Below are 11,635 nucleotides of genomic sequence, written 5' to 3'. Positions count from 1 at the left end.
ATTCTGGCACCTCACAGAGTCCCCTAACCCTTGAAACAGAAGTAGCCCTGCCCACCTGCTTTCCTGACTGGAGACAGATGGTAGGAAGAGGGACAGGGAGGCTGACACCCCTGGTTTGTCACCACCTCCCTGGGATCTCTAGCCTGGGGTGAGGATGAGACTCTAAATGGAAAGACTACTGCTGAGGCTGGATGTCTGCTCTACAGCCTGTCCCACCCAATGCAGTTATACCGCCTCCTAAGGGTATGACTGTGGAGGATGGGAAGCAACCTGACTTGTCCTCACTAAGCCTGGGACTTGGGGGAGGTGGATCTCCCATTTGTAAAATGGAATAAAATAAGCCTACAGCATCTAAGGTTCCTAAGTTCCTCTAAATCTTCCAAGCAGCACAGGAGAAGCAAGGCAAACAGGAACTCATTTTGCAGATTAACAGGCTCAGGGCCAGCTGGGGGGTTGGAAAGGCAGGTACTGGAGTACCAGACACTGGTGAGTGAAAGCCAAGTGGTCTGGCGAGAGAGCAAGGCCACTGCTGACTCCAGGCCGCTCCTTTACTTGCCACCTCAGCCCTGGCCTGATCTGGAAAGAGTAGACTGGATGACCTCCACCCAGATTGCTGGAGGAAGATGGGTCACACCCCCCTTTCCAAGTCAGGTGGCTCCTCCCCTGCCTACCAGGTGCCAAAAGGGCCCATTAGACCAAGACCTCTGGTAACAGAGAGAGGGAGGAGATGCCAAGGTTGAGCTTGTTTTATGGGTGACGTGCTAGTCGGGCTCAGGGGCAGGAAGCAGGACGAAGAGTCAGGCTGAACTTCTCAAGGGACTGAGGGCTTGAGATGCTGGCTGGTGCCAGGCTTCCCACAGTGTCAGCTGGGGTCAACTCCATCGGGACTGTGAGAGGCAACGGGGAGCTGAGGGGTGAAAATGTGGGGAGAGGGAAGGGAGGTGGTGGGAAAGGGAGCAGAAGGAAGGGGTGGGGAGAGAGGGAAGGGAATGAGGGGAGGAGGAAAAGGGAAGCAGGGCCAGGCTGCAGCCAAAGCCAGAGGTGATCAGCAGGGGAGGCTCAAAAGGGAGCATCCTGGGAAGCGCAGGCAGCCACGAGGGCCCGTTTTAGCTGCTCGTAGGTGACGAACATCACCACGTTCCAGGAACCCAATCGGAGAAAGGAGGGCATGAACCTAGAGGGGAGAAAACACAGGTCATCTCTTTCACCCTGCTGGGCCCTGGCATCCAATCCAACCCAGATGCTCTGTCCCAAGGAAGTTGGGAGGGCCCAGGGAATGGAGCTGTGGCCTGTGAGCAAGAGTCCCCTGTGAGTCTCCATTTTAACACCCACAAAGTAGGCACGATAGCAACTCTGAAAGGAAGGAGTTAAGAGCATGAGAATGCCAGGACCAGGATCAGAAACAGTTTGACACGTTGTTGCCATGGCAACCACTCAGTTCTGGGTGGTTCTCTCTCACCTGTGTGATGGGTACAGGTGGCCAAGAGGCCTAGAATTGGGTGGGGTGGATCAGAGGCTCACCCTTTGTAGAAGGCTTGGGGACCCTCCTTCTGGAGCATGGTGAGGGCGCAGTGGCCAGCACTGCGGTACTGGCATAGGGCAGAGTTCATGTATCTCGTCTTGACCACGTCGACAGGGGAGGCGATGATGGTGGTGCAGAAGCCCGCCCCGAAAGCGGAAGTGAAGTGGCAAGGGAGGTCATCTGCCAAGGAGGAGGAGCAGGGGAAGCAGTCAGGACTCCTCACCCCATAATTCCAGAAGGAAAGAGATGATTTAAGTAGCTAAGGTCTCGTGGTTTTAGAGACACAGAGACTGCAGCTGGGACCTCTCCCAGTGTCTCTGAGAGTCACTTTGCCAATCTAGCCTCAGCGCCTCAACGTGCAAAGTGGAAACTTCACCCCAGTTGGCTTCAATTCAGTGAAAGAAAAACTCACTCCATAAGCAAAGGGGAAATGGGATGAAAAGATGTGGTCTCCAGGCAGACCCACACTGGCTTCTGGTTTGGGGGAAGGTGAGACCCAGCATCATCTACCCTAACTCACCTGTCATTAGGTTGGCCTTCAGGAGAGTGTCCTTGATGAGGTCGTAGGTCACCAGCTCAGCACAGTTGACAATAGCATTACGAGCGACATTGGGAGAGGTCCCTGCAGAACGAAAGGGTGCCTATGTGAGACCAAGGAATAGGGGAAGAGGAGGATGGGGAAGGGAAAACACCTGGTACACACCTTTCCAGAGTCCCCGAAACCCTTCCTCTCGGGCAATGGTCTTGTAGGCCTCAATGGTGCTTTGGTACCTCCGGCCACCTCCAGCCTGGGCCTGCGCTTGGAATCGGACCTTTACCACATCTGTTGGCTGGGCCACGGCCACAGCCAAGGCACCTGTGGTGCTGCCTGCCAGGAGGCGGCTCCCGATGCCGGCATCTGTGGGAGAACCATGGGGGTCAGTGGCCAGCTGGGTTTACACTCATTTTCCACCTCCCCTCACCAAAACCACGTCACTGTCATTTCCTGTCTTCACTGTAACCTTTCAGTAATAAGACCCAGACTAGCTCTGCTCTAAGAACTTTTTGCATCATACAGTGTATCACTGGGAGTGTCTACTACGTGCTGGGCACTGGGACAGAGCGAGGAGCAGGACAAAATGAGACTTAATGCTTTCTTTCATAAAGCATTTTCATTCACTTCATTTTACCTACTCAACAGCCCCGAGAAATCAGAATCATTTTATTTTTTTTTGGCAGCGCTGCGTGGCTTCTGGGATCTTAGTTCCCGACCAGGGATCAAACCTGGGCCCTGGCAGTGAAATTTGACAAATATGAAAGGCTCCGAGAGAAGTGGCTTTTCTCAAGGACTGGGATTCATAGGACTTGGGTTCTCATCCCTGATCTACTTCTCCCTGCCGTGTGATCTTGGGAAAAGTCAACCTTTTGATCTGGGTTCTCATTTTCCTCACGTGTAAAATGGAGGGTGGGCATGGCACGCTGAGAAGGTGAAATGGAAGAGTGCTGGCCTTGGAGGCACAAGTCCTGAGTGTGTTTTCTTTCTGGCTCCCCATTAATGTGCCCTTGGCCAAGTCCCTCCCACCCCAGCAAGCCTCAGCCTCTTCATCTGTAACACGGGGATGAAACCACCTGCTCCCGAGGTGGTTGTGAGGACTGTCATGAGATGATGCCCTACTCGGAGCCTGGCACAGCCCAGGTGTTCAGGAATCATTAGAAGAATCAGGGACCCTTCTAGTTCTCAGTTCCTCTGATCTGAAATTCCTCCTAGAGGTCTTGGGGCCTAAAGAAACTGTGCAGCTAAAAGAACTAGGATCAACCATCACTGAGAAGAGGCCAAGAGGCCTATGGCCCAGCTCCACACTCACGCTCAGAGCCCTTGGTGTAGAACTGTTTGACAGAGTCGTAGAGGCCGATGCGGATGGAGGCGAAGCTCATCTGGCGCTGCAGGCCGGCTACCAGCCCTTTGTAGAGGCTGCGGGGGCCCTCGGTGCGCACCATGGTCAGGATGGTGCCCAGCACCCCGCGGTACTGGGCACTGGCCGCAGCCTGCACTGGCCCCTGCCTTTCTCCTTGGATCTGCAAGGCCAAGGCAGGTGGTTGCCCTCCCCATCTCCTTCCATCCCTATGCTCTAAAATTTACAGCCCCCGAAAACCCCACTGGCCCTTGAGGAGTCTGTGTCTTGGGGAGGGAGCAGACTAGCCACCATCAGAACCCCAGGCTTCATCTCCTCACCTGTAGCCGGACTTTAGCAGTATCCAGGGGAAAGGTGATGAGATCTGCAATGCAGGCAGCTGTGCCAGCCCCCAGGAACTTCACAGTGGCAGTAGGGGGCACATCTGTGGCCTTGAACCCAACCATAATGCCAATTCCTGCTACCTCCCAGGAGATGAAGAAAAAAGAAGGGGGCACCTTCAGTCAGCAACAAGACGAGACAGAGGAACTCTGCTGGAATCTAAGCCAAGGAGAGAGAAGGTCCATCAGAAGCCGAAGCTCCAGACCCCCCCTTCTCACTACCCCACCCCACTTCCCCTGATAGCACCACCTCCCTAAGCAAGGACCCAGAGCTGCCCCTGGAGGGCAAATAGGAGTGAGCTCCACAGGCACTCAAACAGGGGCTGGAGAAGCAATTCATTCCTGAGAAGTCCTCCCTTTCACCACAGGGAGTGTCTGGATCACAGCTATCCTAGTGCTACCTCACAGGCACTGGCCCAGCCCTTTGTCTGCTGGGTGCAGAAATTTCACTGATGCCCACATTCCTGATTCTGCAGATCTGTTTAGAGGGCAGACAGAAGTGGGGAAAAGGTTTCAGCTAGACCAAGACCTGACAGGCACAAACCCACAGGCTTATGCCCTGGATGTCTTAAGAAGGAGAGGTTCCTATGGGTCTTGAACTAAGTCTAGAAGAAAAGGAGTGAACAAGACCTATTCAGCTCCTTCAATTCAGTCTAATTCTCTTCCCCACCAGCCCGCACACAGCTTGGGCTCTCTAGAGTCACTCTTTCAAGGAGTCTGCTTTGCCGGGCACTGGCTCACTGAGGCGCAGGAGATAATATCTACCCTAGAGGGGGGCTTATTGTCTGGCACAGGGGATGGACAGGTGATTCAAGCTGCATTTGGGCTTGCAGAACATAGTCTCAAAGTGCAAAGGAGGGAACATCCAACTCCACTGGGAAAGAAAGGGTGGGTAATCAGAAAAGACTTAGAAAAGGTAGCATTTAGCTGGGCCTTGAAGGATACTGAGCAATTCTCAGGGCTGAGAGTAAGTGCATAGGTGCTGTACCCACCCCCACCCCAGGCCTACTGTGTAATGCAGGGAAAACTATTCCCTCTCTGGCCAGTTTCCTCTCCTCCTATAATATAGAGGAATCCACATCTTCATGAGAGGTGGGGATAGGGAAGTGCAGGTCAGAGCTATAGTGACAAAGGAAACCAAAACCTCCATTTTGTTCTCAGAATTGGAACAGCACCTTCCTCCCCTGCCTTGGGAGGAAGTGAGCCCAGCACCCCAGTGGAGGAGGGTGACCTGCTTCTCTCCCCTGAGTTTCTTTCTTTCACTACGTAGGAGTGGCTGCTCTGAGCCTCACCTAATTGGCTGCCCCCATTGCTGGGGCCGGGAGGAAAGAGCTGGCCAGCAGAGGAATGATGTAGTGGCAGTCAGTTGTGAACACACAGACCCATGGAAACAAAATGCTCACCAGGCTTCTTCCTCCTGGGCTTCTCATCCCAGGTGGCTGGGCAAACAGGGAAGTCTAAACGCTACTCACCACTCAGTTCCTGGCCTTATTCATGCTTCCCTGGAGCCTGGACCACATGAGGCTCAGTGAAGGCTGGCACTCAAGCAGCAGAAGGGGTTGATGAAGGTGTTCCAGAACCCCCAGCGTCCCTGCCCTGACATCCTCGTTCCCCAGGAAGTGCTCCACACCTTTCCTCCCCGCTCTGCCTGGCACATTCTACTAGCTCACTTACTTGTCAGTGCAGCCCTGTGAGGTGGCTGCCCTTACTTCCATGTTTCAGAACAGGGAACTTAGTAAGCGTCCTGTCTGCAGGCTCCAAAGTTTAGGCTATTTGCTTTGCACTGTGCCCAGCTCATTTCTTTCCTGCTGTTTTCTCAGCCCCAGGCCTTTCACGAGGAGGTCCAACACCCAAGTTCTCTCATGACAATGTGACAGTTCTGAGAAGGTTCAGGCAAACGGCATCCCTTCTCTGGGCATCAGAGACATGATGACATGAGTCAACCCTGACCTTGATCTGGGTTGCAACGTGTTGTGAGGGCCAGAGAAGAATAAGGCCCAGCCCCTGCCCACCTCAGAGACAAGTGCAAAGGCTAAGTTGCCATTTTGAATGTTGCCTTGGGTTTGCCATAAGTCAGGTCCTTCAGAGGCATGGGTATGAAGGCAAAGGTCTCTGTGCTAAAGACCATACTAAGAAGATTAAACTCAGGCCTAACGAGAAATAGTTAATAATATATTACAATCCCCAGCAAATAACCACTTTCACCTGATTACTAACTGCAATCTTAAGGATAGTCAAAAGCTTGAGTCAACAATATGTAGTTAGAACAATAGGTTCCTGTCCTAACTCTGCTGCTGACTCCTAGGGTGACCTGGGGCTAATCACTGTCCCACCTGGGCCTCAATATCCTCCTTTGTAAAATGGGGATTACCATCCTTGGATTGTCAGTTCAGCTTAAGGGCCAGAACGAGACCAGGGATATATGAAAGTGCTTTGTGAACGCTAAGAGTGACTTTACTGGGACGGTGGTGCTAGTTATTTGTGTTAATGTCCTGCTAAACCTGCCCCCAGACCACAGGGCTGAGGCAGTAGAAGACCCCTCCCTTAGAATGGACTCTTACCCGGCTCTGTTAGATCTCACGCTGAGGCCTTCAAGATCAAGCTTCTCTAAAGGCATCCCATTCTTCAAAGCTGCCAGTGGCTATCATGGCCTGATCCCTTTGGTTTTCCATAGAAAATGGCTGGGAGATGAAACACCTAATGGTCATACTATGTGTCCTGCAGGTGAGGGCAAAGGAGGAGAGTTTAGAAAGGGAAATGGACCTTAAAGGACCACACCCCAGCAAGGAAAGGGCCATCTGTCCAAGGCACATAAGCCCACTCAGTCCTTATCGGTGGGTGTGAGGGTAGGGAACAGGGTCCATTTCCCACAGGGCAGCTGGGGACTAATTAAGTGCACACACTGGAGTAGGGGATGAACCCAGGAGTCCTCCCTCCCCCGTCTGCTCTCTTAGTATCACACATTGCTCTGTTGCAGATTTCTCCTTTAGTGGAACTCAGTATTCTGCAGAAGCGTCCCGCAACACAGCAGACTCTGGTGAGTGGGAGTGGGGCGAGGGGGGTGGGGGGGAGTCATGATGGGTCAGAGACTCGCTGAGTCAACTAGGGACCGGAGCGGGGCTGCGAGGAGGTTAGAGGGGCCTGGAGCGGGCCCTGCTGAGGCCGCATCAAGCAGCTCAAAGCCTCCTGCCAGCAGAAAGAGCCCCAGGAATGGTCTGGGGCCGCCTGGAGTGGGAGAGGTCATTCTGGTCTTCGCTGAAGGTCCCCCACCCCGGCCGAGGAGAGGAAGTGGAAGGGTGAAGGCTTATATTACAGCCATTTGAACGCGAGAGGTAAAGAACAAAAGCAAGACACGAAAAGAGTGAAAGAAGAGAGATAAAGAAAAACAACAAAAGGTAAAATACAAAATAGGGTGGGAGGCTAGGAGTGAAATTAAAGGTGGCGCGCGGGTCCCTTCCGCCGGGGTAGCGGGAGTAGGGCAGGTATAGCGGGCGCAGGGCTGGGGCGGGCCGGGGCCGGGCTCACCGGGCCGCAGGGAGAACAAGCGAGTACTGGCAGATATGTCTGTCGGCGGGCGGAGCACGCATCCACGGAGAGCAGACTGTACTCGACCCAAAGGCGCGGCCGGCCGGACTTGCAGAGACGTAGGCAGATGGTGCGGCCCAACTTCGATCTATGGGGCGGGGCCTGCTGGGCGGGGGCGGAACCTGCGGGCTCCGAGGGCTGGGAGGCGGCCCTTTAGCTGCCGCATTTCCGCAGAGACCGCCACGCCCAGCGTTTTCTCCGCGCCTTCCTCCACTTCCATTTCCGGGAGCCGATCCCAGCGTCTGCCCCTTCGTTCCCCCATAGGGTTACCCCTCGCCCCGCCAACTTCATTGTGAGGATGGCAAGACTGACTCCCGGAAAGAAGCAGAGGCTGCCCAGGGTCATACACGCCTCTGGCCCCTAGCCAGGGCTCTTTTTAACAGCGCCCAGAGGCTCGGGTAGAAGAGCACTCCCTCCTTTCAGGGACGCAGTCCGCTGGTCCCAACTCAGCTACCCGTAATTCCGCAAACCGCTCGCTCTCCCCAGGTGCCAGCGCGGGCCCCCGCGGGGCGGGGCCTCCCGACCGGCCTCGCTGGCGATTGGTTAAGGGAGCCGTGGGGCCAGAGGAAGGAGCCAATCTGGGCTGCAGCAGCAGGTGGCGGATCACCGCCAACGGCCGTTGGGCGCGGCTGGGTTTCCCGCTGCCTCCGGGTCCTGTCCTGGGTTCTCCGGGGACTAAAGGACGGGGAGGGGGCACGAAGCGTGACGCTCCCCCCCCCACACACACACTTACAGAAGAGCCAATGGTCAGGCGCCCCTCGAGTGAGAAGGCCGAACAGGGCGTGGACCTGCTGCGTGTCTAGGCCCCGGCATGAGAAAGGGATGGTAGGAGTTAACCGGGACTGGGTCGCCCTCAGGTGGGTGGTGGTCTTATGGGGGTGACAGACACGTAAACAACCGGTAATTGTGTCCTGTGGCCGGACAAACACGTGCACGTGGAATGTAGACGCAGATAGTCTATGTTCGCCCTTGGACTCTATGTCCCTACTTTTGTGTACCTTCTGACCCCCTCTACCTCTTTTCAGCCTTGTCGACCGTCTGGGACTGTTGTAAGAATTCGTGGAGGTCGTGGAAGTCATATCGTTGACTACATTGTAAGCTCTTCTAGAACAGGAAGCTATTTCCTATATTTTTAGTATCACAACCCTCTAAGACCCGCTTTAGATGTGGACAGGGACCGTTGCCTGCCGTTCTAGTAAACAAAGAATGTTGCCCACCATTCCAGTTCTATAAGGATCTGGCCATTAGTCACTGCAGCCTTCCACCCACCGTGAGCCCTGAAAGGAATTCAGGGTGGAGAAAAACAGGAAGTATTCTGTGCTTTGGATTCTATTGGCCCTAGATAGTTAAGATGCATACCTAAGGAATAATTTAAATGAACCCAGATTCTTGCATCTTCCCATATACAGAAAAGCACTAAAATCATTAATTTGAGATGTCTGTTCTTTGTGATTGACAGTAATCTTTTGATGTTCAACTACATTTTTTTTCCAGCAAAAAACTCCTATTTATCCTGACTTCTCTGTTACCTCTTCCGAGCATTTCCTCAAAGCTATCTGAGAGGCCGTCTCCTGGGCTATTGTCTTCAGTAAGATCCCCAAATAAAACTTAACTTGCTACTTTTAGGTCGTGTGTTTTTCTTCAGACATATAGTAGAGGCTCAATGCATGCTGTTTGGGCTGCTGTTGAAAGTGCCCTTGGGAAGTGTAATGGGAGGATCCGGGAAGATGAACATTTAGTGAGTGCAGTTACTATGTTCAGGTTCAGTGTGGATACTTCACATAACCCTGTGAGGCTGGTATTAACCTCTGATCTACAGATGCATGCCAAAGAGGTTAAATCATCTGCCTAATGTCACACGGTTAGGAATGGTGCGCCATGACTTAAGCCCTGGTTAATCAGCTCAGTGTGTGTATTTTTTGTCCACAAGCAGAAGGAATTGTCAGCCAGGAGACTATATAGCTGGAATGGGACTGGATAATTATAGCAGAAAAGAAAAAACACACTGAGCCTATGATCCTGGCAGAAACAAAGTGGAAACTGAGAAATCAAGCCAAAAATTTATTTCTGGCACTGTGGAGTCTCCCATCCACTGCTGGCCTAGCTTTTGCACGTAAGCTTCTGTCTTTGGCTGTGATGAACGGATTCCCAGGATGCTCAGCAAGTTTGTGGTGAGACTACTGAACTGGTCGGTGATCTTTGAGGAGACATGAAAAATAGAGTAAAACAAGGGCTTGGAAATAAATGTGTTGTCCTGATTGCCAAAACTGGGAAGAATCTGGATTTCAAAGACTGTATACCTGTGAGATGTTTGTTCATCCCTAGCAAAATTCAAGGGACTGTTAAAAGGATGATGTGTGGATACTAAAAAGAGAAGTAGATATCACCAGGATTCAACATGGATTTCTTAAGAAGTCCTGTTAAATTCTCTTTTCCTTAGGATGGAGCCAGGCAGATCAGGGTGATGCTACAGACACTGCCCCTCTGGATTTTTAGAGATACAGCTCATCCAAATCATAAGATGTCTTATGGAGAAAGTGAAGAATGTTTGGTGTCAACTGAAACAAATGCACAACCTAAAAGTTGAGAATTATGTTTTATTTGGGGCATTACTGAGGCCTTAAGCCCAGGATACAGCCTCTCAGATATCTCTGAAGGACTGTTCTGAAGAGGTAGGGGAGGAGCCAGGGTATATAGGAGTTTCTGCAAAAAAACCAGGTAGCTGAACATCAAAAGATTACTGCTAATTAAAGAAAAACCAGATATCTCAAGTTAATGAATTTAGCACTCTTCTATGTATGGGAAGATGCAAGAGTCTGGGCTTAATGAAATTATATCCTGTTTTTCTCCATCATGAATCCCCTTAGGGTGCACCATTGGGGGTGGCTGCAGTGGCTGATGGCTTGATGGTCTCAACATCCTTTGTTTACTGACACAGCAGACAGACATTCTTTGTCCACAATGGATACAGGTAAGTGCATTTTACAAACCTGTTTCACATCTAGCTCACTGAAAAAAAAAAAAAAAATATATATATATATATATATATATATATATATCTTTATTTATAGTTTTGGAACTTTAAAATTTTAAAAACGTTGTTTGAAACACTGAAAATGAAAAAGACACAAGAATGACAGAGAAAACTGAAAACATCAGGTAATGAAAACCAACATGAGAAAAAAATTAAACATTCAAATGTCTCTGGTGTTTTTTTGCTAAAAATGAGTAAGTTGGCTGTATTAATACCCCCCCCAAAACAAATACAAAATTATCTGATTGCATTTTAAAAAAAGAAATCAAGGAAATTTGATGATCATACATTTTTTAAAAAATGATATAAAGCTGAATTTCTTTAAAAACATTTAAGAGGTGAAATTGATCCATACGTGTTTTTAAAACGTCCACGTCTTTTTTTTTTTGGTAAATTTATTTATTTTATTTTATTTTAGGCTGCGTTGAGTCTTCGTTGCTGTGCACGGGCTTTCTCTAGTTGCAGCGAGCGGGGGCTACTCTTCGTTGCGGTTCCTGGGCTTCTCATTCGATGGCTTCTCTTGTTGTGGAGCACAAGCTCTAGGCACGGGGACTTCATTAGTTTTGGCTCGTGGGCTCTAGAGCCAGGCTCAGTAGTTGTGGCACACGGGCTCAGTAGTTGTGGCACGCAGGCTCAGTAGTTGTGGCTCGTGGGCTCTAGAGCGCAGGCTCAGTAGTTGTGGTGCACGGGCTTAGTTGCTCCACGCCATGTGGGATCTTCCCGGACCAGGGCTTGAACCTGTGTCCCCTGCATTGGCAGGCGGATTCTGAACCACTGTGCCGCCAGGGAAGCCCCACCGCCACCCCCACCTCCCCAACCCCCCTCACCCCCGTCCATGTCTTTTTGTTGTTTGTTCTTCTCTTTCTTGGTTTCTTAAAAAAAAAAGAAAGAAAGAAAATGTGGGGGAAATGGCCACACAAAATGAGATAGAATTACTTTGAACATTTGCAACAACAAAACTGGATTAAATTCTTTAATGAATCTTTGTTGTCAAGTAAGAAACCCTACATTTTATTTTATTTTTTTTATTTTTTATTTTTTTTTTTTATTTTTAAATTTTATTTATTTATTTATGGCTGTGTTGGGTCTTCGTTTCTGTGCGAGGGCTTTCTCTAGTTGTGGCAAGGGGGGGGCCACTCTTCATCGCGGTGCGCAGGCCTCTCACTATCGCGGCCTCTCTTGTTGTGGAGCACAGGCTCCAGACGCGCAGGCTCAATAATTG

At 50.9% G+C, this 11,635-nt stretch overlaps 1 protein-coding gene across 1 annotated transcript; it reads right to left on the bottom strand.

The window, feature by feature from the left end:
• Nucleotides 1-731: 731 nt before the first annotated feature.
• UCP2 (uncoupling protein 2) lies at nucleotides 732-7,477 on the bottom strand. Its single transcript, XM_061202876.1, has 8 exons — nucleotides 7,320-7,477; nucleotides 6,356-6,512; nucleotides 3,735-3,954; nucleotides 3,367-3,577; nucleotides 2,226-2,420; nucleotides 2,043-2,144; nucleotides 1,522-1,702; nucleotides 732-1,174 (listed from the first exon to the last, which is right to left on the bottom strand). The coding sequence occupies exons 3-8, from the start codon at nucleotides 3,858-3,860 to the stop codon at nucleotides 1,060-1,062; spliced, it is 930 nt and encodes a 309-aa protein (XP_061058859.1). The 5' UTR covers nucleotides 3,861-3,954; nucleotides 6,356-6,512; nucleotides 7,320-7,477; the 3' UTR covers nucleotides 732-1,059.
• Between the last annotated feature and the right edge of the window lie 4,158 nt (nucleotides 7,478-11,635).

The sequence above is a fragment of the Eubalaena glacialis genome, chromosome 10, assembly GCF_028564815.1.
Source record: "Eubalaena glacialis isolate mEubGla1 chromosome 10, mEubGla1.1.hap2.+ XY, whole genome shotgun sequence".
NCBI classification, from domain to species: Eukaryota; Metazoa; Chordata; class Mammalia; order Artiodactyla; family Balaenidae; genus Eubalaena; species Eubalaena glacialis.
Note: the sequence above shows the minus strand (reverse complement) of the source record. Positions and strands in the feature narration are given on the sequence as shown.

Bases quoted from the DNA above. Each gene is read 5' to 3' on its own strand.
- UCP2 (XM_061202876.1), bottom strand. From the start codon at position 3,860: ATGGTTGGGTTCAAGGCCACAGATGTGCCCCCTACTGCCACTGTGAAG. The intron at 2,145-2,225 runs GTGTGTACCAGG...TTCGTTCTGCAG, and splicing joins GTTTCGGGGACTCTGGAAAG to GGACCTCTCCCAATGTCGCT. The intron at 1,175-1,521 runs GTGAGCCTCTGA...TCTCCCCTCTAG, and splicing joins CCCCAAGCCTTCTACAAAGG to GTTCATGCCCTCCTTTCTCC.